At 43.9% G+C, this 27594-nt stretch overlaps 1 protein-coding gene across 2 annotated transcripts in view; it reads right to left on the bottom strand.

Annotated features, from left to right (window-relative positions):
• Nucleotides 1-22250, bottom strand: part of DUSP10 (dual specificity phosphatase 10) — a 73071-nt gene extending 50821 nt beyond the window's left edge. The window contains exons 1-2 of one of the 2 annotated variants that reach the window (XM_083496115.1): nucleotides 22114-22250; nucleotides 18510-19349 (exon numbers count right to left, since the gene is read on the bottom strand). In XM_083496115.1, the coding sequence (XP_083352241.1) occupies nucleotides 18510-19308 (799 nt within the window). In that variant the 5' untranslated portion in view covers nucleotides 19309-19349; nucleotides 22114-22250. Of the gene's footprint in view, nucleotides 1-18509; nucleotides 19350-21944; nucleotides 22085-22113 lie in introns of those variants that run through there. The other variant, XM_083496118.1, reaches the window with a different exon arrangement.
• Between the last annotated feature and the right edge of the window lie 5344 nt (nucleotides 22251-27594).

The raw sequence follows: 27594 nt of genomic DNA, 5'->3' as shown, positions 1-27594 counted from the left end.
TCTGGGATGATGCAGAAGCCTGCAGCTATATCAACATGGGTATATTTGGAATGACTGTTTGAATAAAGCTAGGGCATTCATATTTTTAAAATACATAAATTAAATATGTGCTGTGTGTGCTAAATTGTACATAATACATGTTGATGTTTCTGTCTGCCGAAAAGCAGAGTTGCCTTTGTTGGTTTAAGGCTCAACCCTTGAACTCCAGCCCAACACAAGGCAACTTTTTCGGAGGATTGCCATTGCTCCAAGTTACCCAAGCATCTTCAGTCTCTAAAGCAGCGGGACCTTGCCTTTCACAAACTGGTTGCTCCAATGGAATCTTGCGCCTGGGGTCAATGAAGCAGTTAGGTTTCACTGGGCTGGTACAAGCACTTATTGAAGCCATATTGCTGGTTCTTATCATCGTAGTTTAGAACCACTGGCTGTAGGGATTCCTCCATGGTGGAGAAATGGAAGAAATAAGGCAGAACAATTCCAGGAAATTTCTTTCACACAGAAGAGGATGATGGATATTCTGGAGTAGCAGCAGTCTGAAATAATTTCCCCCAATAAAGCCCATGAATGCCCAACCTCATATTTTTAAGATGACGTTTTTATTCTGGAAGGTTAATAACCCCTCAACACTGTAAACTGATCTCAGTATGATTTTGTATTGTTTACAATGTTGAATATTAATGGTGGAGTTGTTATAGCTATATTAGTAATTTACTGAGTGGAGTATACAATGCTAAAAATGCTTCGAATTAAAGAAAAGCAGGAGGAAATGTCTCTCTCATCTTAATCACGATATAGTGCTCTTTTTGTTTGACTTCATATTCATTTCTTTCCAACCTCTGTTTACAGTCCCCCAAAAGTTGTGTGTGTGTGTGTGTGTGTGTGTGTGTGTGTGTGTGTTTGTGTGTGTGTGTAGACCTGCAATTCCTGATTAACATGTCAGATGAAGTGGACTGGAGTTTACAAAAGCGTAAATTTGGTAGGCTTTAAGGTGCTACAAGACCCGCTGCTATAGTTGGGAGTGTGCAGGGAGAAACTTAGTTTGGTTTCCATTTTAATTCATTAATGGCTCTAATTCACACATCCCAATAAGAATGTGAAAACCAAATTGCATCAATCTTCACAATCCTCCAATTTTTGTGATGCAGTTCTCCAACTAATGTATATACACTGTGCATATTAGGGAAATGTGTATGTAAAAAAAAAAATGCATTTATTTGTGAAAAGTCAAATATGCAAAAAAGCAGTAAACCGGGGAAACTACCTGACCCTTGGGGTTCCTTCCAACTCTATGATTCTACATTCAAAAATGTGTCCTGTTAGGAGAAATGCAGACTAAAATAATGTATTCCCATTAAAGACTTAACAAACTGATGCAGAAAAGTGGCGAACCAAATTCAAGATTTGAAAAATGATAAAAGTGAAGAAACTGACAGATCCTTCGATCCTGCTTGCAACAGCTGAACATGGTTGTCCCTCTGGAAGTCGTTACAGATTTGTTCCCCTCTCTTCAAGTCAGCAGATGCAACAAATATGTTAGCATGTAATATCTAACTAGGTCTCAGAAAACCCTTTCTCTAGATTAAAGGAGACCTCTCTTTCTAACTCGAGTCACTGTAGAGAACAACTAGATCTTTGTTTTTGTTTGTCCACTGGGCTCAAGGAACCCACAGGCTGATTAAAGCAACACAGAACTAGAAATGCCACACAATTTCCCCTGAAGCAAGACTGGAGCCAAATTTGGAGGCTCCTCTGAAATGAAACATCTGTAGCAATTTCTGGGGAAAGATCTAATACTTCAGTTAAGATCAAAGGTATTTCCTGCCAGGGAAGAGTTCACACCCCTCTAAGCGAAACAAAATACTCTGCCGATAATAGAGCAATATTAGAGACTAGGACACACTAACTTTACAGCATCAAATACTGAATAGTACAGTGGTACCTCGGTTTAAGAACAGCCCTGTTTATGAACTATTCGGTATACGAACTCCACAAAACCAGAAGTAGTGTTCCTGTTAGTAAACTTTACCTCCGTCTACGAACGGAAGCTGAATGGTGGAAGGGCACCGGCGGCGGGAGGCCTCATTAGGGAAAGCTTGCCTTGGTTTAAGAACGGCTTTGGTTTAAGAACGGACTTCCGGAACGGATTAAGTTTGTAAACCGAGGTACCACTGTAGTAGTCTAGTGTGCTAGAGAGGTGTCACCGCATCTTAAATCTGGACCACCAAATTAAAGAAATTGCTATCAGATGGAGAGAATTTCAGAGGAAAGGCAGTTCAAGGGGCTTGATCTAATGAAAATTTAACTAAGAGAAATGAAACGCAAGAAAAAAAGATTGAGAATGCCCCCTTAATCAAGACAGACAACAAAATGCAGTGTGGAGTATTCCTGTTCACTGTTTTAGCCAGCCAGCCAGCCATGCCTTTTCCAAAAACACTCCCTTTGATTTCTACACCCTCCTAGTTTTTTGCTCCAGCAGTCAGCATTTTGCACTCAAGGAGCATGTTCAGGCTAATTTTGGGTCATCCTCCCTCTACACCCAACCCTTAGGATCCCCTCCCCAATGTTTTCCTGCTCCTGCAAATCCTAGGGTTCTCCCAAGCCCTCTGATCCTATATGGCTAATAAGGACGGGTACTTTTGAGAATGTGTGCACTAGAATCTTGCAATATGCTTTACATGTGGCTGCCTTTAGAGAGACCTCTAAAACTCCAAAATGGTACAGAGTGCAGCAGGAAGAATGCTTATGGGAATTGAATGTCAGAGCATTTTGACTACCAGCTCCCATACGTATCTGTGCAAATTCTACAACCAGTTTCAGAAGCCCTGCACTCTAGTCCATCAATAAAAGGGGGTTAGGACTGATGGGTACAAGGCCTTTTTAACTGTGGCTCCATATTTATAGAATATGTTTTCTCATGAAATGCACATGGCCCTGTCATTAATGACTTTTCAAGGAAGTCTCAACACATTTTAATTTTGATCCAGTTATTAACTGCCATGTCTTAATGGTGTTATATTGCTCATTTTCCCATTTTTGAACACACCACCTAGATCTGGTGTGCGAAACCTTTGGCCCTTCAGATGCCGCTGGGCTAAAACTCCCATCATCCCTGGCCGTTGACCATGCTGGCTGGGGATTATGGGAGTTGTAGTTCAACAACATCTTGAAAGCCAACAGTTCCCTACACCTGACTTAGAGGAAGAACTGCATTTCAAAATTCAGAGAGGTGCAGATTTCCAAGGGTGGCTCTGTTTTGGCCCATGTATCATTTCCAGAAGGGCAAATCAAATAGGTTCACCTTCAAATGTGAACTGAACTACATTCCCCCCCCCCCTTCTCACTACTTCTAGTACACCTACATTCCTCCTCAAGACCTGCCTTTCCCGTGGAGCCTGGGAACAGACTCCCCACAGCCATAAAAACCAAGCGCAAGCATGTGGAAGTAAAATAAATGCATACAGGCACACAGGCCCCATTTACGCAGTTGTTACATTTCAAGGCACCAAGTGCATCAGTGAAATCCTGTATATTTGAAAAGCCTGCAAACCCCCCATTCTGTCTCTGCCCTGCGCCGTTCTGCTCCCCTTTTGGTGACATTTTTGGGTCACTTCCTGGTTTGGTGCAATGTGTGTATGCGCAGTTGCATACATAAAAGTGGGACTGCCTGTATACTTACCTGTCTCCCTCCTTTGTCTTCTCCATGTTGAATTTTAGACTGTGTCCTCTGGTTTGGAACAAACCAGTAATGAGGCCATGTGGACATTCTTGGTGGAAGAACTCACAGCAGCTCATTTTGCCCACCATCCGTGATGAGGAGTAGGGCAGAAAATAGAGGGGCACCAACTGAAAATACAGTATTAGACTTGGTGGCTTCAATGTTTCTAAGCTTTGTTTACAAAATGCATGTTAAACAAACATGCTAAACTAGGTCACTCTCCAGGGCATCGGGGGGGGGACCCCATGCAAATTAACCTATGTAAATTAGCCTAATTTGCACAGGATTTTTCTCCCCAGAAAGGAAAACTTATATCACTGCCAAAGATATCTAATTCCCACTAAAGAGCTCTCTGCTGGATCAGTACAAAAGTCTATGTATTCCAGACCACATTTCCATAGCAATCAGCCAGATGTTCCTGGGAAGCCCAAAGAGGTAGGGACCAAGGACGATAGCCCTGTCCTGCTCTTCCTTTCTGCCCAGCTGTGACATTCTGCCCAACTTTAGCAGGATTGGAGCCTATTCCCTGTAGAGTCAATTATTACAATGACGGAGTGGCGGATTGAAACAGGGATTGCAAACCTCTGCATGATCTTTCACATGCTGAACCGAAGTACAGAAAGGCCTGCCACTTCCATTGTGCTCACACCCTGAACCCTCTGCATCTGTTACCTTCTTCCCTTTCACCAAGGTGATTTCCCCTTCCATTGCAAAGAAGCACAAACCTGAGGATGCTGGATAGCTCAGTTGGTAGAGTGTGAGACTCTTAACCTCAGGGTCGCGGGTTTGAGCCCATGTAGGGAAAAAGATTCCTGCATTGCAGGGGCCCTTGTGGTCCCTTCCAACTCTACAACTCTATGTGGCCCTTCCAGTTGTCGTTGGGCTATAACTCACGTTTCCCCCAACCATTGGCCATGCTGGCTGGGGGCGCTGGGAACTGTAGCCCCAAAACATTTGGAGGGCCACAAGTCCACCATCTGTGCCTTGGAGCAGTTCTGCATGCAACCAAATTGTTCAAAGGTCTATATATTTTCCAGAGGAAGCCCTGGGCTTTTTGCCCACCACTACATTTTCAGGATCCTTGCCCTTTTCACAGAAATATGCTTTCCTTGGATGATGGGGGAATGTTAAGGAACAGTCTCCCTCGGGAAGTTGTGAACTCTCCTTCCTTGGAGTTTTTTAAGCATAGGTTGGGTGGCCATCTGTCCTGGGTGCTTTAGTTGAGATCTCTGAATTGCAGAGGGTTGGACTAGATGACCCCTGGGAGGTCCCTATTCTGTGATTCAAAAGCATATTCTCTGAAAATTACCTGTACAGAACATAAATGTCTATGTGCTTCGACTCTGAAACAGTGGAGAGGAAATCCAAAAGAGCAAGGCATTAAAGCATGTGCCTCATTTTTTACATAAGCTGAAGGTGCTTTATCACTTTGCACAGACTTCGTCAGCACACGTGTCTGCACTGAGCACTCAGAAAGGGACTTGTATGAAATATTAATCTGCCCATTTGGGGATTTTAGTGCTGATTCGCTCCTTCATCCAGCCAGCCGGGTATTGGTATCTAATGCACCACTGACTGTTTGCCCTTCATTGCAGCCCTCGTTCCGAAACAAAATCAGCAGCTGGCGCTGTCATGTGGGGGATTATGTGAGCATTAAGACAACACAAAGGGCAACATTCAGCGATTTGGAAGAGGGGCGACGTAAGAATCTCCTTGGGTGGATTTAGAGATCTGAAACCCTGTGAAAGGTAGAGAATGCTCATTTTACTTAAGCCGCAGGTTTAATGAAAAACAACCATGTTTACAACAACTGTGATGCAGAAGTCAGCTTTTTTTACAGCAAGGAACAGAGCATCACCACCTCCTAAAGTCTACAGATGAAGTACAAGAGCAGCAGCCGGCCAAAAGTTGGCAATCCCAAGTGTGCCCTTCCCTCAGCTGCAATGTTATCTGTGTTCTCCTTCTCCAGCATTTCTCAAAAGGCTTGTGACTAAAGCTGGGGAGGGGAAGAGAGTTACTTTGCCCATATAATAATTCTACCCTTTATTCATTATGTGGCCCTGGATCCCAGCCAACGCTAACACTAAAATGGAATTGTTGTTGTCTGGAAGCAGGGCTGTCACCACAGGGGAGGCAGGGCCCTTCAGGGATATTCCAGGCCCTCACCCTGGCTGCTCAGCTCTCAGCAGGAAGCCATCCCCAGGCTTCTTCACTCCTGGAGATATACAGTAAGAAAAACCAAGCAGATGGTATTTGAGCCTACTCCTCGCTCAGTAGTTCTTAAGGAGCATTGATGCGTACTCCCCTACTCTCAGTCTGAAATAGTACAGTCCAAGGGCTATAGCCTGTGATTCCCCTGATCATCAATTTCAGTTTTAACTCCCAGACTTCCTACATCAAACAGCCTGTTTTTCTCAAGATGAGCATAAAAGGGGACCAAGTACGTATTCCACTTGAATAGTGAACCAAGCAGTGTTCAAAATTAGCCAGGTGCATTTCACACTTGGCTTTCGACCACTTGTGACCAAGTGAATAAGCGTGGGCTCCAGGATTGTGCCTGACATCTCCACCATCTGGAGGTGCCTGCCATAGGATCTGGACTGTTTTCGCACACTAATACCCCATTCTGTAGAATTCTATCAGTTATATTTTATCTGCACAATTGGAATGAATTTCTGGAACCAAAATGTTTTACTATATGCTGGAAGCCACCCAGAGTGGCTGAGGCAACCCAGTCAAGTGGGTAGGGTACAAATAATAAAATTATTATTATTATTATTTCTGTCTGTCAATCCTTTAATAGGCATAGCAAATCACACATTATCAAACAAACACCATATACAAATTGTGCAAAATACGAATTCAGCATAACAAGGTTATTATTTCTGTGCAGCCTGAGCAGGAGGCCGGAATAGGCCCGTAGATATGTGGACTGTCCCTTGGTCAAGTGACTTTTCTTCTTTAAGCTATTAGAGTTCTTAACCTAGCTCAAGGTTGTCATCTGAACTAGCCAGATGTTAAACTGATAATCTCAGTCAGTCCATCATTTGAAAAATAAGGCTTTAGAACTCTCTTGCCCCCAAATGGCAACTAGACATTCCGTTTTGGTGACTGCAACCTTGGTTCGGAATTTGCTGCCAAGGAGTGTGGTGGAGTCTCCTTCTTTGGAGGTCTTTAAGCAGAGGCTTGACAACCATATGTCAGGAGTGCTCTGATGGTGTTTCCTGCTTGGCAGGGGGTTGGACTCAATGGCCCTTGTGGTCTCTTCCAAATCTATGATTTAAGGAGCCATTTGGTGCATGGCTTATATATACAGTGGTACCTTGGGTTATATACACTTCAGGTTACGTGTTTTCGGGTTGCGCATCGGGCCAAACCCAGAAGTACCGGAATGGGTTACTTCCGGGTTTCGGCACTCGTGCAGAAGCGCTAAATTGCGCTTTGTGCATGCGCAGAAGCACCAAATCTTTACCCACGTGTGCGCAGACACAGCACTGCGGGTTGCGAACGCTGGGGGTTGTGAACACGCCTTCTGCATGGATCACATTCGCAACCCAAGGTTCCACTGTATCTAAGTTTCCAACACTGGAACCAAGGGTGATAAAAACATTGATGGCCACCAGTTTAGATGGCATTAAAAAAGGACCAAACAAATTCATGGAGGATAAGGCTATCAGTGGCTACTAGCCACGATGGCTCTACTCTGCCTCTATAGTCAGAGGCAGTAATGTTTCTGAATGACAATTGCTGGAAACCACAGGAGGGACGACTGCTCTTGTGCTTGGGTCCTGCTTACCAGTTTCCTACAAGCATCTGATTGGCCACTGTGAGAACAGGATGCTGGCCTAGATGGGCCAATGGCCTGATCCAGCAGGCTGTTCTTGTGAAATGCCAAAAACAATGTAATCATTTTTGACACACACAACAAATGGCCTTGCCCAAGTCAGGGGGACCGTCTTGATCTCTGCTTCTCAATCTTCACGTATTCTGAAAACACAATGAGGGTTTAACACACCTATTTTAATTTCGAATGTGCATTTTGAAAGCCATTTCAAAAGTATAATTCATTTAAAATTGAAAGAAGCAATCAAATGTCCAGTGAAAGAAAATGAATGCTCCTGGCAAAGCTATTTATATGAACAAACCTGGCAGAGGCCTAAAAGCTGGAGAGAACAGCCAACAAGAACCTTGATGGAAAATCCTGGCAGGACATGAGAAAGCGCACGATAGAGCATGATGAGTGCTCCTGTGGGGAGGAACATGGCACACACATCCCCAAGATGCCTTTGTGTAAATATTGGCATCTCTTTAACTAGGAAGTAGCTCACCAAGTGATTACGTGTTGAAGCAGTGAGTGGAGTTCTAGCCCATTTTACAGAGAATCCAAGATTTAGGGATGTAGAGAAAATAATTGACTGGATAGCTCAGTTGGTAGAACAGGAGATTCTTAATCTCAGGGTTGTGGGTTGAGCCCCATGGTGGGCAAAAGGTTCCTACATTGTAGGGGTTTGATGACCCTCATAGTCCCTTCCAACTCTACAATGCTATGATTCTCACTCAGGCTGACACTAGCAAGACTGTCTTGCAGAGTGCTCCTTACAGTAGCGTGGTCACCTTCTAGCATCCTTACAAGTAGCATGGACAGCTTTACTGCAGGGCAGATGTGGACAAGTTTTAAAGGGGTCATCAGGATAGGCTCAGATAACAGCCTAACCCTGGTAATTAAGAACATAACAGGAGCTGGCTGGGTCAGGTCAGTGTCCCATCTAGTCCAGCATCCTGCCTTTACAGTGGCCAACCAAGATGTCTATGGGAAGCCTGCAAGCAGGAAATGTGTTGGTTGCCTGTGGGACAAGTTCCATGGTTTAACTAGGTCTGCATTCATGCCATGTGGCTCCTATAAGCAGGGACCATGGGACTTCAAAAGTTGCCTTATAGGTAAAAAGGTAAAGGTAAAGGACCCCTGGACAGTTAAGTCCAGTCAAAGGTGACTATGGGGTTGCAGCTCATCGTGCTTTCAGGCTGAGGAAGCTGGTGTTTGTCCACAGACATCTTCATGTGGCCAGCATGACTAAACCGCTACTGGCGCAACGGGACACCATGGCAGAAACCAGAGTGCACGGAACCACCGTTTACCTTTCCGCCACAGCAGACCCTATTTATCTACAGTCGTATCTTGGGTTAAGAACTTAATTCATTCTGGAGGTCTATTCTTAACCTGAGGTACCACTTTAGCTAATGGGGCCTCCCGCTGCCGCCGCTGCACAATTTCTGTTCTCATCCTGAAGCAAAGTTCTTAACCTGAGGTACTATTTCTGGGTTAGCAGAGTCTGTAACCTGAAGCGTCTGTAACCTGAGGTACCACTGTACTTGCACTGGCATGCTTTCAAACTGCTAGGCTGGCAAAAGCTGGGAGAGAACAACGGGAGCTCATTCCGTCGCAGGGATTCGAACTGCTGGCCTTCCGATCAGCAAGCCCAAGAGGGTCAGTGCTTTAAACCATAGCGCCATCCGTATCCCAGGTCATCAATTCCTGTGTTGTCCCCACTGACTGACGGCAGCTCTCCAGGGTTTTAGACAACGTCTTCCCAGGTGCCTGGAATCGAAGTAGGAACCCTCCGCATGCAGCTCTACCACAGCCCTGCTCAGAATCTGACAATGGGGGGGGAGCCTATGGTCACCTTCACTTCTCCTCCACATCCATTGACATGTCCTGCTGACAGCCTTGCCTTGCCCACTGGATTCAGGCTCTAGTAGTCAAGGTTCAACAGTAGCCTATCAGGCTGAGTAATAGCTCCTTGGCAGGGTTCTACAGACAGGCCTCCTAGAAAAATGGGAGGACACTGCCTGGGCTGGATTTAAAGGGACAGTGCAGAGAACACTTAATATATTATCCATTCAGGGGCCCCTGAAATTGTAGCAATGGTTACACAGCAAGGTCTGCCAACACCTGTACCTGCCAGCTTCTAGGAAAGAGCATAACATAGATTATTTATGAGCTTTCCAGGACTTTTTCATCCATTATGCTTTCCATTCTCTCACAAAAAGACACTGCTGTGTCTAGTAATTCGCAAGCTTCCCTTATGGAAATTCTGGACCCTTAGATTAAGAAGCTAGCCTTGCACGGGGTCCCTGCATGTATAAAAACAGCCCCCTCCCAATCCATTAATACTATAATACTATAATTCCATTCTTTCTCTAAATGAGCAGAAGACTGCATGAGCAAACATCCTCCAGAACCCCGTAGCCAGAATTATTTGATCCTGCAACATTGCCCCTCCAACATTGCCCCTTCCACTTTCCAGCACAAATGCCTCATTTCCTTCATTGCTCATTTTAACCCAATTTAACATCCACCCTAACCGTTGTAAAGACCTACTGGGATGCCTCTTAATCGGGGTTTACAAAACCCAGGAAGCTACTTTATACAAGTTAGATTGGCAAACCTGCCAACACTGACTAGCAGCGATTCTCCAGGTTCTCAGACAGGAGACATTCCCAGCCCTAACTGGAGCTGCCAGGGAATGAACTTGGGACTTTCTGAATGTAAAACAGCTGCCCTACCACTGAGAGCCCTACCCCAACCTAATTAAAGGCCAGCTCCAAATCGTATTGGCCACAGATTAGCACTCATGCAAATGTTAAACACCAACCACAGTTAAGGCTGACAAATGAAGAGCGGCAAGTTTTGTCAACCGAGAGAGGAGTGCACCAGTCCCTTAACCGTGGTAAGAGATTAGCAAATATTACATCTTCATTGGACTAAAGGAGCAACTGCTTTTAGGCCGATATAGCTCTGAAAGTTTGTAGAACATGATCTCAGTAGTACAATCTCACTAAGCCACCTCAGTAACACCACGTGTGAGTCATCTACTCGTCTTTGGGGATGACAACCCTTCCAAAAATTGCTAAGAAAGCAAAGCTTTGCTCAAAGAGAGTTGTCATTTCGCAAATATCGCACCATAGGCTGTTCTCAGTTCTGTATCAGGAGCTGCAGGAAGAAAAACATGATGTTCAAAGAAAGGAATCCGCTCGAGAAACGGCTTTTTGGTTAGAAGAGTCACATGATACGTATCTTCTTAAAGGGACCGAGGAGGAAGACTGTGCACATCAAACTCAGAAGCCAAATGCAGGAGGAACGGCATGGAGCACAGCTGAGACCGCCCAAAATTGCAGCAGGATAGCTTGGGACTCTCAACCACCATTCACTCTTCTGTTATGAAGGGGCCACTCTCTATCAAAGCTTGTGATTTACAAGTCAGAAACAAAAACTAACCATGGATTAATAAAAAACCAAAAACATTCCATAGCTAACATCTCAGGAACGTTCCAAACGCCTTTGGAGCAAGAGGGAAAGGATAAGTGTCAGGCGTGACCATGAAGAATTTCAGAACAAGGTGCACTGGAGGAGGGAGAGAGGGCTCACCTGAAAATGTCAGCATAAATTATCCATTTGATAGGAAAGAGTGTGTCCATCTATAACACCTGTCCCAAGGTCACTGCCATTGTATTATAGCATAGCAGCTTTGCCCACCAGGTGCCCTACAGATATTTTGGACTACAACTTCCATCGTCCTTGACCACAGGCCATGTTGGCTGGGGCTGATGAAGTTGGAGTCCAACAGCAACTGGAAGGCACCATGTTGGGAAAGGTTCAGCCTCAAGACAAATTTGTTATTTCTGTTTTAAGCAGCAGCTGTGAGCCATTCATGGTTCTTGCAGTGGCCTACTGGTCAACATGTCACTTAAACTCTTAAGAACTGCAGCCTGGCTGCAAAGAACACATGGCTATGATGCTCCATGCTCTGCTAACTTGCAGACTGGATTATTGCAGTGCACTTTATGCAAGGCTGCCCTTGAAGACAACTCAGAAACATCACCTGGTCCAAAATGCAGTGGCCAGACGACTGGCTGGAGTTGCCTTTATAACTCTCATAATCCCTGTTCTAAAGTAACTGCATTGGCTGCCAGTTCATTTCTATTCCCAATTCAAAGTGCTTGTGCAGGTTTTCAAAGCCCTAAATGACTTCGGTCCCAAAATATCTGAAATATCCCTTCTTCCCCTACAGTCCCTCTGGCATTAAGATCAGCAGAGGGGGTCCTCTTGATAATTCTGCCTCCCTTCAAAGTTTGAGGTGGGAGGTGACATTCTCTATGGCAGTCCCTGAGTTGTGGAATTCCCTCCCCATAGAGGTGAGTCTCGCTTCCTCATTACTGTATGTGGCTTTCAGTGAATGATGATGAAGATATGGCCCTTTATTCTGGCCTTTGACACGTGTGAGATACGTGTTTCAGGAAGACCCACCCTGTTCATTGTTTTAACTGTTTTTTTAATTCTGAATTTTAAATTGTTGTAACCCACCATACGATTATTTGGGTAATAAATACAACAATAAAGCAGATGACTATTAGCCCTTTCCAGTGCTGCATTTCACCCAGCAGAGGTGATGGGTAAACAGTGGTTCTCAGCTTTAGCAACAAAATCATCTCCTCTGCAGGCACAAGTCCCTTGCCTAAGCACGACTCCCTTGAATCAGGGACACTTCATATCTACTCATTATACTGCATGCACAAGCTGTTAATTTTGCAGAGTGCTTTAATGTATTTTTTTCTCCTTCAAAACCCTGTTAGAAAGTCTCACTGTATAAAGCATGGGACCAAGGCTCCAGTTCATATTTAAAATGAGGAGCTCCAGGTTCAAACGCCTGCTCAGTTATGGACTCTCTAGGAGGCAACCACTACCTCAAAGACTAACCTAGATCATCATATCACGGGAGAGAATTGGGTAACCTGAGATCCTTAGAGAAAGAGTAGCTAATCTAGTGGCCCTATGCATATTGCTACGAATACAATTCCTATCAGCCAGAAAGACACAGGAAGAACAAGCTAGAAATGTAATGAAACCGAACCGGTGTTTTCAAATCTATATTCCAGTGGACACATTTCAACTGTATTTTAACAAAAGGACAGCCTGGCCTTCTATTGGAATTGCCACATTTCTGCACATCACAGAGCACCAGCAAAAAAAAGAGCACTAGACGTCTAGAACAGGAATATATATTTGATCGAGGTCACCAGCCAGAGCTGTAAATTAAGCCTGTAATTTAATCCCTAGGGGCCAGGTCCCTCTGATCAGTTTCTCCTCTGTGTGACACTGTACCACTGAAATGGCAACAGAGAGCTGCCTGCTTGACAGGCAGCACCAAACATGGAGAACATGGCACTAGATCAGTGGATGGGGGGGGGGCGGGACAAACTTGGATGGGGCAGTTAGCAACCAATGTTTACAAACATAAACTGGGAAGATCAGATGGGCCAGCCATAAATTATGACTGGATCGCAGTCAAGGCAAGAGCCTCACTCAACATTAAAAGCAAGAGGGGCTTTAGAGCCCAGCTTCAGTTTTAGTTCAAACTCTAAAAACAAAAATTGCATCACATGCAGGACATTAAGAGCTACTGAAGCATGATGGAAAAAATTCCATCCGACAAGTGAAATTGAATAACAAACACCTCTCTGGCCACACTGCAAGCACAGATGCTGAAGCAGAGCCTTATTATGTCTCCTCGGTCCAGATCACACTTCCAAACAAGGCAGGGATGAGAAAGGGGCTTTTCGTTTGTTGTCCTCGCCTTTAAGCACTGCTGCTTTAAAAAGAACATATGGAGATGTGGCCATCGCTCCCTTTCCTGCTCACTCTTTTTTCTGGCCACCGTTAAGTAAAAAAAAAAAAGACCTGCAGCATTAATCCCTTGATCTCTACCCACAATTTTTCCTAGCTGGCAGAAGGGGAGAAAAAAATTAATCTTTTCTTCTAAAGCTTCTTTAGATCAAGCGGCTAAGTGCTTTTGGCTAATTTTAAAACTCCCAACTTCAGAGCAGGGCCAGAACAGCGTTTGCTGGGTGACATTGTGAGGATTCTTTCCCCTCCCAAATGATGCAATCAAGGACTAAGAGGCAACCTAAGCCTTTGAAACTCCGGGAACTTCATTCCTAAGGACTACCTGTCATATTTCAACCATCACATACACATATTCACTGTTCTATTGGACCCTAGTTTTCTAATAGTTAAGGCAGAATTCCAGCAGTGCACTAAGTCATGGATTTTTGAATTTGTGTCTCTGTGTCCTTTCACAATTCCTATAGTCTCAAGATTGCTAGCAGAGATGGTAATTTGAGATGGATTATTTCTCTATAATCTCTGTTCTCAATAGATAGCCTTAGTGATTCAACATAAGCTAAAGGTGCACATAGAACAATAAACTTATTATTGTGCTACTCAGATGATATTCACATCTAAAACATATCTAAACGGGATCATTCCCAAGTAGCTTCACTCCAGATGTCTACCTGTGCAAAGGAGCCCATCCTGCTGGTGGCTCTGTGTTCCAGATGAAGTGCATAGAAGTCTTTGTGCATATGGAATATGGATGCAAAGCCGTATCACTGAAGACAGTCACACTGTATGTATGGACACCAGGAGGAGGAGCTACTCGAGGGTGCGGCTACTCAGTCCCCCTCTTCACATGTTGCTTTTATACAGTAACTAACCATTTAAAAACATCCATGCACCACTTAATGTTTCAGAAACCTCTAAGTGGCATAGAGTCTAAAACACCAAACAATATATCATTATAACAGAAGCATAGCCTAAAAACAGGTCACCACTTTGAGTAGAATTTCCTCAGGTGATACAAAGGATTTCATGAGTCTGTATGAGGGCAGGAGGTCCAAATAGGGTGTTAATATAAGTTCCAGCAATTATCACTACAATTTACATTCCACATATACCTTCTTCATGTTGTTTATCTGTTTAGTACATTTATACCCCCACCTTTCTTCTGTCATGGAACGCAAGGTGGAAATGATGGGGACAGAGTTCAGCCCAGACTCGGAGGTCCAGCTCCAAGGGCCTTCTGGCGGCTCCCCCACTGCGAGAAGCGAGGTTACAGGAAACCAAGTAGAGGGCCTTCTCACAGTGGTGCCTACTCTGTGGAACGCCCTCCCTTCTAATGTCAAGGAAATAAACAACGATCTGACTTTTAGAAGACATCTGAAGGCAACCCTGTGTTGGGAAGTTTTTAATGTCTAACATTTTACATTTTTTATGTGCTTTAAGCCACCCAGAGTGGCTGGGGAAACCCATCCAGATGGGCTGGGTATAAATTTAAAAAATCATTATTATATTATTTAAAATATCTGCGTGATGGACTTAATTTGGCAAGTCTTCAGAATATAAGGAGAGTGGTGTTAGCTGTTGGACTATATTGTGTGCAAACACAAACCACAACTTAACAGTAAGTGCAACCATGTCCTCCAAGAGATTAAGCTGTGTTATACACCTGTTTATCACCACCCATTTATTAGCGCTTAAAGTGGTGTGGAACGCCATCCCACTTCTTTTCAGTGAATGCAACAGTCAGGCTTCATCTGTAACAAAGCCACCTCACCAGTTCTTCCCCGCACCCCTTCCTACTTATGCTGAGCCTACACATATTCCTCCAGAAGGCAGGGCAGGGCAAGTAATTGAAAACTGGTCCATCTACCTGATGGTCTGCTCTGCTTGGTTGCATCTCTCCAAGATCTCAGGCCACGGTCTTCCCAAGGCCTATCTGGAGATGCCAGGGATTGGATGCCAGACCTTCTGCATGCAAATCATGCACTTTACCACCAAGTAAAGTTCTTCCCCAGTGTGTGATGCAGCTCTCATATTACAGGGGAAATGATGCCATGCCCCCTACCTTTCTGATTGCCTACAGGTGGGCCATCATACTTCAATCAAAGCAAGTCAGAAGCTGGAGATTGTGGTTTTCATTAAAGGACCTATTACTTTTCCTCCCCATTAAAGAATTAAAATAAATTATTATATTCAAATCCCAACTTTTCTGCTTTAAAGTCATGGTAGCATACATGGTTCTGAGTGAGATGAGTCAGATCCTAAGATAGTGACCGGCCCAAGGTCACCCTGGGAGTATCATTACTGAGTGGGAATTTAAACCAGAGTCTTCTTATTCCAATATTGTGCTCACAATTCATTGGTTCCCACAAGGATTATAACTCCAACTCCCATCAGCCCCAGCCAGCATGTGCAGCATTGAGGGTTGGTGCATGTTGTAGCCCACAACATCTGCAGGGCCACAGGTTCCCCAACTCTGGTTTAAAAAGAGATGCTAATGGTTGATATGGGACCTCCCTAGTGCCAACATGTGCTCTGCTAAGAAACTGTGGCTTCTCCCTAAAGAATGCTGAGACCATCGGGTGAATCAGATTTTCAGCCTCTAGTTTTTTGGTTATCTAATCCAGCAGTTGCCAACCTTTTGGGGGTTTGTGGACATATTCTGGAATTTTGAGAGGTGTGCTATGAAAACTACCCCCTCTGGTTGATTCTCCCTACCCCTTTTCCCTGGATCACACCCACCACCCTGACAAAAAGAGAGAAAGCCAACACACACATATAGATTATTTGCTTTTTCCATGGGGTCTGGGTAAAAGCTGGATCCACTAGAATTAAAATGGATTTTACAGAATTTGCATGAATTTATGGCAGGCCCCCCGAAACATCACCAAATTAAAGCTTACACTGGTAGGCTGCTCCGTACAAAAATTTGCTTAGGTGCTTGCCAGAACCACAAATACATTGACGCAAGGCACAGATCATGATTTCTACAGAGGATGACAACAAAACCACCAAATCACAGAACACATCTGTGGACACAGATGTGACCTATGATTTGGTTCTAGCTTTGAGGGGAACCTTTGCAAAATTATGAGCATCATACCATCTGTGCCTCAAACCCATGTTGTCACATCATTTATTTAGGCTACTTATATACTGCTTAATTACCAAAGTCTGTATGGTGTACATAATTAAAAAAATGTGTACTAGATAAGATCATTTAAAACAGACATAAAAATAAACATGGCAGTACTGAGTCTTTTACCTTCAGTCAAAAGACAGATATGATCTGATGCAGGGAGGAACCCTTTACAAATGATGCAATTTCATGAGGATCATGTGGTGGTATGTGTATGGGCCCCACCACAACCTTCTCTCTCTCTCTCCAGTCTGTCTTCCAAATCTTGTGGCACCCTCTTCTTCCCGCTATCCTGTCTACCCCCTTACTCACTATACTTTCTTTTCAGCAGCTCATGTAATAATCTGAGTTTTGAGAAGCATATTGATCTGAAAGAGGAAGTAGAGAACATTTCTTCTTTAAACTTCCTCCTTCAGTTCTATGCACTTTTCAAAGGAAAGAAAAAGGTACCCTGCCCTCACCAACTCATTACAAAGGGGTCAGCAAGGAGGGGCTCAGAAGCAACAGGAGAGGTCCTCAAAGGCACCATTGATCCCTCAAGTGCCACACTGGTGACCATAACTCTAGCCACTGGATCTATGATCACCTATTCCTGCAAATGACGTTCTAGGGGTTAAGCTTCTCAATCACAATGACCTTGTTTTCTTGCATGACGTTTGTCTAAAACCATATTCTGTCAATAGATTAATGCAGTTCTCGGTTGCTGTATGCACACGCAAAGTCATAGCTAACCTTCATGGCTCACTAAAGTAAAACATGGATGCTAATTAGTTCTAGTTAATACATGAACACACAAAAAAAGGCACACAATTACTTTAATTACTGGTAACAGTTTACTGTAGTAGTTACCAGTGTTGTCCAACACAACACTAAGCTCATAAACAGGCAATCCTAAACACACACTCACAATTCCATTGCATTAATGAAGTTTCATAGCTATGTACTGTAAATGTGTTCAGGTTGCTGGGCCAATAAGGTCAATAACCATTTCCATAAGCGGGCCATCTCAACTATATTACCTTTTAGGAACTCTGTTCCATCATTCCATTTCAAAGTCACTCTGACTATTTCATATGTTACTAGAAAGTGGCAAAAAAAGGAACTGTAGTTGACTTGCACTACCTCCACAGCACAGTGAGCAGAACTCATCTTACTAGCTTCAAGACCCATGATCTCCATAAGCTACCTGGGCCCCATAGCTTTCAGAGCTTTCCACTTCCATGTTCAAAAGGAAACAAGGAAACAGGAAGTTTCAGTCACTTGCCCTTCTTCCTCTTTGAGCTCATGCTGTGAAGCGGCTCACAAGAGACTCATCAGTCTTCAGTGTAGTTCTCGTCAAGGTCAAGCTCTACTCCTGCCCCTAGATTCACTGATGCTACCTAATTTGCCTTCTAATTATTCTGGACCTAGAACATTTCCCAACATTCATCTCCAGCTTTGCTAACATGAAAGTTATCGTGGTTTATTTTTGCATGGGACCTGAGAGTTTAAGTGCCAAGGACAGTTGCTGATTCTTTAGGGTTTTTCGCATTTCCAAAAAGGATGTCCTCATCTGTTTCTGTAGGCTAATGCGCCTCCACTTAACCCACCAGCTTTTGAAGAAGGCATGGTTCTAACAGTTACCACCATTAAGACTGAAAGAAAATATACAACAGGCTTAACCAAATGCCTCTCCAATCTCTATTAAGAAAAATATCAAGTCCAGGATGAATCCCGCAAAAGCTAGAAGTTTGCATACCACATTGTGAGCATTAATCCCAAGGAAATTGCTTTTGGATTAACCTTAAACTCACAACCCTATTAAGAAATGGAAAAAAGCACCAAGACCACATCCTTCCTTTTTCAAGTCCTCCTGCATCAAGAGATCCTGAACTATCTCCACAAGAACATGCAGAGCTTTGCCTTCCCAGTGGCCCGGCAAATCGCTGCATCCCTAGAAAAGGAGAGAAGAAAGGCAGCAGAATATGGGTCATAAATACCTTTGAGAACCAGTGGCTCCTTGCCTTCTCGCTTGAGAGACTCCAGCACTATGTGCAATGGCTGCGAAGGTATGACTCTGCTTGGCTCATTGGTATTCTCATCATAAACAACTATTTCTTTGGAAAAGATCCTCTTGAAGGAGTCCTTGCCTTCCCGGCAAGAGATCAAGTCCAAGACGGTAATCTTGCCTTGCTGAAGCCTTCGCCGGCTGATCTTGTCAGAGCAATTGATGTGGACAGCTCCTTGGATGTGGCTCTTGTTGTATTCCATGAAGGGCCGGCAATCGATGATGACCGGCCCTTGGTGGCTCTTGCTGCATTTGGTCATCTTCTTTGCCAGTTCATTGGGATAGATGATTTTGACACTAGGCAACTGCTTGGTTGGGCCCGAGACCGGGCTCCCCACACCGCTGGAGGGACTCAACGGGCCAGAGTTCTCATTGTTGTTGACCATTTGGTTAGCAGGGCACGTGGTCGAGGTTCCTACGTTGGCAGAAGTGCTGCTGGTGCTGGCTTGAGTCTGGGCCTGATTGTCTTTGTCGTACGTTGCCACAGTGCAGCAACTGGCACTGCTGCATCCACAACTCAAGGAGCGAGCAGAGCCGTTGGATGAGGGCATATACGTCAGATTCGCAGCCTTGAGGGACACAACAGCTGTGCTGAGGAGACTCACGTGGCTCTCGCTGGCAGAAGAGGCAGAATCCAGATAGCTGGAATCTAAGCAAAGGTTGAGATCCTGAGGTCGGACGGGCCTGGAGAGTGCCACTACTACCCTGTCGTCTAGTGGAGATGGAGGCATGAGGAAGCTGAGAATGGCAAGTCAAAAGGAACTCAAGCTCTCTGTTAAAAGGGGGATGGAAATAAAATAACAATAAGAAAGTATCTCGCAACACACAAGAGTTCCATCATTATTCCCGGATAGCAATGCTCTAAATATTGTTGATCAAATGCTTTGTTTTTCATAGAACAAGGGGAGAGCACACAGCCACCAAACATGGAATCATAAAACTGTAAGAAGTTGGGAAATTATCCATCCCAACCTTTATGCCATGGCAGAAACTGCCACACATTGGCTGCCTCCAACCCAGGACTGCGAGTCTGCTGCAGTTGTGGGGGTGCACAATAAATGCATGCTGGTCACTAACAGAATTCAGCTGCAGCATCTCAGCCTGCACTTACATTAAAAAGCTATTTTATAGTCCTTATGATTGCTAAAAAATATATTAAGGGCTGTAAGTGGTCAGTTATCAAAAAAAGCAGAGAAGTTGCTAAATAAGCCTCCCAGAGAGTAGAGGGCTTCTGCACCCTGTAGGGAGGGCAGGATTTGGAAAAGTGGTAAAAGATGATATAATAAATAATGGGAAAAATGGGAGATTGTGCAAATCTTAAGTGGCATAATTTATGCAAATTTTAATTGATATGCACATTGAATCATTTTCTTCTGCTGCTGCAGAAATTAGGTTAACTTCCTGCAGAATGTTGATGTTTTATCTATGTTTTGAGAATATTCAGGCCCGATGAAGACTAACCTAAATAGTCCACATTACATAGGCCAGACACCAAAAGGTACTTGCAGAGCAGCTACCATCATGTACCCAAGGCTTTCTTGCTCCAAGGGAAGAAAGCTCATTGTGGAAAAGAACCTGCCCCTACTTTATCCTCCCTTCTGCAAATTAAAAATAGACAGAAGCGACCAGTGTGATGTTAACAATTATCAATAATGCAGGGCAGCCAAATCTGGCCTGAGGTGATGTTCTAACTCCCTCCTAGCTCACAGTTTTCAATACTGTTGGCTTCCTGTAAAAATCCACCAAAAGGGGGGGGGGGGAGAGAGAGAAGTTCGCCAGTAATCTGAACACATACTGAAAAGAAACGAGAGATAAGAAACAGAGGCTTCCATGCATCCCTTATGAGCAGAACTGCTATTCTGGAACTGCCATTTATTCAGATACAAGCACACTCTCATAAAATGACAGGCCTGGAATATCAAAGAATTCAGGTCCCAACCTTCCTGCTCTTATACCTTAGTTATCACTACCATAACACAAGGAGGGACAGACTGAGATGATCCACTGTCCTAAAATCAGAGTTCCCTGCAACTCCCACCCCCAAGCAAGTTCATAATATATATTGGTTTTATAGCATTCATTTAATGACCAATTACGTTGACATTTGGCAGAGTCCAATTGAGGTCAGTCAAATGACACTCACTTTTAAAAAAAAGTTATTACATCACCCTCTCAGTATCTTTTAAGGCTGAAAGGGTAAGCATACTTATCAAGAACTCCCATTTGACTCAAAAAGGGATGGTGGTTTGTTTTTTTTACTAAGCTTGCTTAAACTGGAAGAAGTACAGGATGAAACAAAATTAAAGACAGTCATGTGGAAACGTGTGATGCCTCCAGTCAAAGAAAAACACAATTTAACTCAATTCAAGAATACTTTTAAAAAATGTGAATTCCCTTCCCTACATTCTGCTATCTGTTTCTATAATCTAACTATGTCCTACCCCCTCAAAACCCCAATACACACACTTTCCATTAGGATGGGTCACTATCCTAGGATAAGAAACCAGAAAACAAAAACCCCATCTATCTCCTCCTGAGGAGGAATGGAGAGAGAGAGAGAGAGAAGTATTTGCAGAATGGGTTTAAATTGTGACCAGAGGAAATACCATTTATCAACTATGGGGAGTCAGAAAACATGAATTAAATAAAGGGAGAGGAAATGTAATATATAGAAAACAAGTTTCCTTTCCCCATCTTCTATTTGTGAAGAGCAACAAATAAATGTACAGAGAAAAACAACACAACACCATGCATTCCTGAGAAATAAGAGAAGCAAAGATCGGAAGAAGGGAAATAGTACCCTTTTTCTTTTTTACAAAACTAGAAAACAAGGGGTTAGTTTAGTAACCAAATCACGTGCGAGACCAGTAACGTTATGTTTGAGTTTGGTTTTTTAATGTTTGGAATTTTTTTTTTAAAAAAAGAAACTAATAAAGTATTTGGAGACCGGCTAAGGGAACCCTGTTTGCCTTAGGATGGCAAAGATATTTGGGGAGCTCTGCATCTCTGCAGCAGAGGTAATATATTTCCAGCCAAGCCATGAAGTCAGACTTGGGAGTTAAAAGAGCCCAGCCAAATTGAGGCACCTTTTCACGCTCACCGATCCGGAGCTGGTTCAGGACCTCACGGAGGGGGGAGGCGTTTTACAGAACAGGCGTAAAAAGGAGGGGGGGAGGAAGAGAAGCGCTACAAGAGATGCTGCTCCGGAGAGCCTCTTCTGCACTCCGATCCCCCCCTACCCCCCTAGATACTGCAGCAATCCCGGACGAGAAAAGCCTCCGTTTCTGACAATCCAGTCGGAGAAACTCACGCAAGTCGGCGGGCTCCAAGCGCAGACCGGCGCGGGGACGGATAACAGTGCTAGTACCTTATTTCCCATTGCTCCCCAACATTTTTTCGCATTTCCCAGTTTGTTTCCAAACAGGCATCTCTCTCTCTTCCCCAAGATAGGGCAGATTTATTCTAGGAGACGCTACGCGGTCGACCTACGCACCACAACCGCTCCTCTCCGTAAGGAACCCAAGTCTCCCACTTACTTCATAAAGAAATATTTCCCTCCAGCACCCGGCGCTCGTCTGTGGCTATCGATTTACGCATTAAGCCCCCATTCACTCGGCTTCATTGATCTCCACCAGCAACATACTTACTTTCTCTTTTGCTACACAGTAAATGTAAGGTTCGGAAAGGGCGTGGCCGGGGGAGGGATAGACAGCGCGCTCCCCCAATAGGGGCTCTCCGGGAGGAGCTGCTCGAGCCCCCCCTCGCGGGGATGCCCGGGATTGGCGGCGGGTGGGCAAGGGGGAGGAGCCACTCAACTCTTAAGGGATGGCTCGCCCGCCACTGCTTCGGGTCCTGTGTCAGAAGCAGCGGGTGGAGTGATGTCATTGGCAGCCAATCAAAGGCACGAGTGGGCCAGCCGGAGCCGGAGCGGAGCAGCTGCTCTCTATTTACATGTAAACTTAACCAGGAGGATGCGGTTAACTCTTCCCTGCCTGCAGTTGTCCATGGAGCATACTTTTAACTGCCTTCCCCCAATGGTCTTTTTTTCCTCGCCCGGCACCTTCGCTTAAATATCTTTATTCGCTCTGCCCGTATTTCCCCAGCTTCGCTTTCTCGCCTCCTCTCCCTTTAAGATCCACTCCCCCACACCCCGGCTTCAATGAATGAATGAATGAATCAATGAATGAATCTCACGTCCGCTGAATTCTTCTTACACAGCAGGCGACACACCAGAAGCTTGAATGGTGATTAGTTGCTGAGTTGGCCACCTGAGGACCACGCAGCAAAAAACAAAAACAACTCTCCGAAACGATGCAGTTTTATACAATTTTCATATTTACCTGCTATCGCTCAGAAACTGAAAATGGAGGGGGGAGGAGTCGATAGGAGTTACGTGCCTAGATATGGTAACATCCCCCCCCCCCATCTGTTTCATAATGAATGCAAGGGAAGGAAGGGGACGGACCAGAGAGCAAACTGCATGCATAAGCCATTCATGGTAAATTCTTTGAATAAGAGACCCAAAATGATGGGCTGAGACTGCAGTCCTAGGTGTGCTTTAGTGGGAATAAGTGCCATTGAACTCAAGGAGACTTCTACCAAGACATGCATAAAATGGCCCAGTAAATCAAATGTTCTGGATAACCCTGCATTTTAAATATATCTGCAGAACCTTCATTTTGCAATAATCAGACCTGCACCATTAGTGCTCAAATTGCAGAGGTTGGTGGACATACTGCTGCTGCAGCAGCAGCAGAAATGCATCACACATGCATAAGAGGCCTGAGGTTTGTTCAAAATTTGGAGATGCTAATTTAAATGCACATTGAGGAATAATCATAGCAATTTAAATAAAAATAGAATGCATCTCATCATAGTGAGGGAAAGTGACCTGCTTGCTTGCCTGCTCTGTCTTGCTTTACAGTTGCTAACTTGCGAGTAGGCAAGCTCAACACCCACCCTGCTCTCCCTTCCTAATGGTCTTTTATCATTAAATCAAACTCGGTCTGGACAGCCCATGGAAAAGAGGACTGTCCTCTGTAAACTAGGAGGTGCAAAGATGGAATCAAGCCCCCTTACCTGTGGTGTTGGTTTTTGAGAAGGCAGTTGTCAAGAGGCCTAGTTCTTCTGCTAGGCCTTGCCCTCCAAGGATGGTTCTAATGGGAGCTTAGACTTCTGGGTAAAGAGCTGAGCTCATGAGGAAGCTGTTTCTTGCTTGGCTAATTGCCAAGTGCTCTCATGGCTTGCACCTGTGTGTTGTTTTGTCTTGGCTGAAGATGGCCAGTTAGCTAGTTAGGAAAATTCCACAGCTTTGTAGTCACATGTACACTCAGAGACTCTCAGTTCTGGAAAGTTACAGTCTAGATGACTAGTTGTTGAAGACCTGCGCTGGTTGCTGAGCCACAAAGTTACCCATATTTGCCTTTTGTTCCATACCTTCCTCACTGGTACCTTTAATGGTTAACAATGTATTAGACTGGGCTAGCTTGTATCCTTAACCATATTTTCCTGTTCTGCTCGCCTACTGGTAAACAGGTTCCTTTCTATGCTGCTACCTTGTTAATAAAACCTCTGTTTCCATTCTGATGTTTCCTTGGATTAAGCCTCAGTACTAAACCAGTCCCTTGGCCTTCTTGATCTAACCTGCTACTGTATAATTTGGTTTTCTGCTTGAGACCTCAGAAGCAGAGAATGGTACTTTGAACTCTTGATTCTTGGGATCTTAAAGATGTTTGGTGTACAGCCTGAGATTCTCCTGCTCTGACTGGGTGGGATGACAGGAGAGGCAATAGCTTCTATGGGCAAGGGTTGGTTTTAACTCCTAGACTTTCTGGCACCATCTGAACCAACAAGAGCTCTGGCCTGGGTTTTGTGGGCCAGGTACAAGACTGCAATAGTGGGAGATGATTTGCCAAAAATTGGGGTGTCAAGACATGTAGATTTCACCCCTACCTTCAAGATCTGTCAATATGTACGGATTTTTGTGAGTTCATTCTGCACTCCATGTCCATTCCTAGTTCAGCATTTGCCTCCCTACTGGCAACATCAAAGAGAGCAGTGGAAGCTAGTAGTGGACTAAGGTGGATTTTACAAGCCCTTGGGCTCCCTAACAGACTTGTACTTTGATAGGGTTACCCTATCTTAAAGAGCAAAAAGAAAACAGCCTGAGCCACTGCCAGTCTGAGCTGGGGAAAGGGGTGTGTGGCTGCACAGGGTTGCTGACGCACCTCTTTCCCTGGCAGCCCCAGCACAAAAAACCCAGAAATTTCCTTTAAATTGTAAAAATCTGCCCAGATGGGCATGTTGGCCCCAAAAAGAGGGCATGTCCGGGTTTTCCTGGACATATGGCAACCCCAACTTTGAGCATGGAAAGATAAGCACTGCACTGTCTGTTACGCAATGGTCTGAGGACCTCACTGTCATTGCTACATTAGAACACAGGTAAAGGGTAAAGGGGACCCCTGACCATTAAGTCCAGTCATGGCCAACTCTGGGGTTGCGGCGCTCATCTTGCTTTATTGGCCGAGGGAGCCGGCGTACAGCTTCTGGGTCATGTGGCCAGCATGACTAAGCCGCTTCTGGCGAACCAGTGCAGCACACAGAAACGCCATTTACCTTCCTGCTGGAGCGGTACCTATTTATCTACTTGCACTTTGACGGGCTTTCGAACTGCTAGGTGGGCAGGAGCTGGGACCGAGCAACGGGAGCTCACCCCATCGCAGGGATTTGAACTGCCGACCTTCTGATCGGCAAGTCCTAGGCTCTGTGGTTTAACCCACAGTGCCACCTGCGTCCCACACATTAGAACATATTTCCTATAAATGTCAATTTATATGTGGATAGTGATGTGGACATCTGGTTGGCTTGTATCAACTTACATGTTTAATTTAAGATGAAAGTTCTGGTATCCTTAATTTGAGCTGATGACATTATTTATTTATTCCCTCTCCTTTGCTTTTTTATTTTCTTTTCACCATTGTTAAATCTGCTAATGAAAAATTAATTAAAAGAAAAAAGTACTGGACTATATGAGGTATTGCTGCAAAGTGTTTTGAGAACTTATAAAGTGTGATAGAAATGCAATCAACAAGCGACAGATGAGCAAACCTGGTATAAGAAGCTTTAGTTGTTTTTGTCATCAGCGTGTTTTGGTTTTAGATTCTTTTTTGGACACACACATGTCACATTGGCCATATGAATAAACTAAGTTCAGTCTAGTGGAATTACTGACTGTACATCATGATTATGATAATTGAAAACAGCATAGAGTGTTTGGAATACAAGGACAACATAATTAAACAACACAATAGCCATTTACAGTAATATAGAGCTTTCTGCACCAGGTCCTTAATCTTAGCTAGCTAATTGGCAGCCAGTGCAATTTTTTCAGGAGTACTGTGACATTGCTCCAAAAAAGAAGAAAAGAAAAGAAAGACACAGTTGAGCCACTGCATTTTGTATTAGGTGCAGCTTCCAGGACAATATACAAATGTGATGACTGCTTACACCGACTGTTCAGTTTGCCTGTTAAAAGGCTAGCTGTTTTATTTAATTATGAATTAATGTGCATCTTTCTCAGACTTTGCCACCAAGTGGAAAACACAAGGACAATAATTTGGGAGGTAGCACTGTTAAAGAGGGATTTGAAGTGACTGACAAAACAAAACAAAACAAAAAAAACCCCACAATGAAAACATAGGCTCAATTTTGGAAATCACTCTGGCAAGATTAGAGAAAAATGTGGGAGGAAATATACTGTTTGTATATATTTGCATTTAGCTACTTGCTGGATGCAGTTTTGGTTTTAGTTCTTTGGTCTGGCCAGCTATTGAAATCTTGCTGAATTGTGCTGTGGTTTTAGATAACTACCGTATTTTTCGCTCTATAAGACGCACCAGACCACAAGACGCACCTAGTTTTTGGAGGAGGAAAACAAGAAAAAAAATATTCTGAATCTCAGAAGCCAGAACAGCAAGAGGGATCACTGCGCAGTGAAAGCAGCAATCGCTCTTGCTGTTCTGGCTTTTGGGATAGCTGCGCAGCCTGCATTCACTCCATGAGATGCACACACATTTCCCCTTACTTTTTAAGAGGGAAAAAATGAGTCTTATAGAGCAAAAAATACGGTAATCCAGTTCTTTGCCTGCTAGACTCCAAGGGCAAAAACGATGACAGATCCCTGTTCACTGCACTGCAGGTAAACGTGTATCCGAAATAGGGAAATGTAGATTTAACATGGGTGTGTCAAGGGATATTATTTATCTATTCGTACTGTTCATAGGACACTCTGTCATGGAAGTTCTCTGGGTGGTTTACAAGATAAAAACAAGTTAAAACAATCACAGTGACATTAAAGATAGAATAAAATGAAGCAAAGAAAATGCAACTGTAGGACCAAAAAAGACCACTTTAAGTACAAAAGAGCAGAAGAAAAGATATATAAATAACAACACAGAGCAGAAGGATAAATATTTACAGAGGTAAAGCAAATTGCCCCATGTTTAAGACTGAAAAAAGTGGTTTTGTGTATTTACTTGCACTCCAGGCAAAGCTTCACTTGCTTACATTGACTGGGGAATTGAGTTACTAGATTATAAAAGAATGTGAAATGTTGCTGTGATCCAAAATTCATTCATGGAAAGCTAATCTGCTTCTCCTAATTGCCAATGACTTTATTTCTTTATTCAGGTTTCCTAAATAAACCCCTCTGTTAAGACTTCACAGGACGAGATAGATCAGAGCACAAGCCAACTATGGGCAGTTTGAGATGTGCCCTTGACATCTTCAAAGCCAGTTACCAGCAGCGTGAAGAGTCTGCATATTGAGGAATGAAAGCCTACATTTATGAACAGACCTTGGCTTTTTATAATGATGATGTGCAATATTTCACACCAATTTTCAGAAGGCATGTAAGTTTTTAATCCCTTCTGTAAGAACATGCCCAATAAATTAAAACACAATTAGCAAGAGAGTAGCCCAGCCCCTGATCTCAGCTAAACCACAAAACATCATTGATT

This window comes from Podarcis liolepis (assembly GCF_965112155.1).
Source record: "Podarcis liolepis genome assembly, chromosome: 3".
NCBI lineage: Eukaryota > Metazoa > Chordata > Lepidosauria > Squamata > Lacertidae > Podarcis > Podarcis liolepis.
The sequence above is the reverse complement of the archived record's forward strand: the minus strand, read 5'-3'. Positions and strand labels throughout refer to the sequence as shown.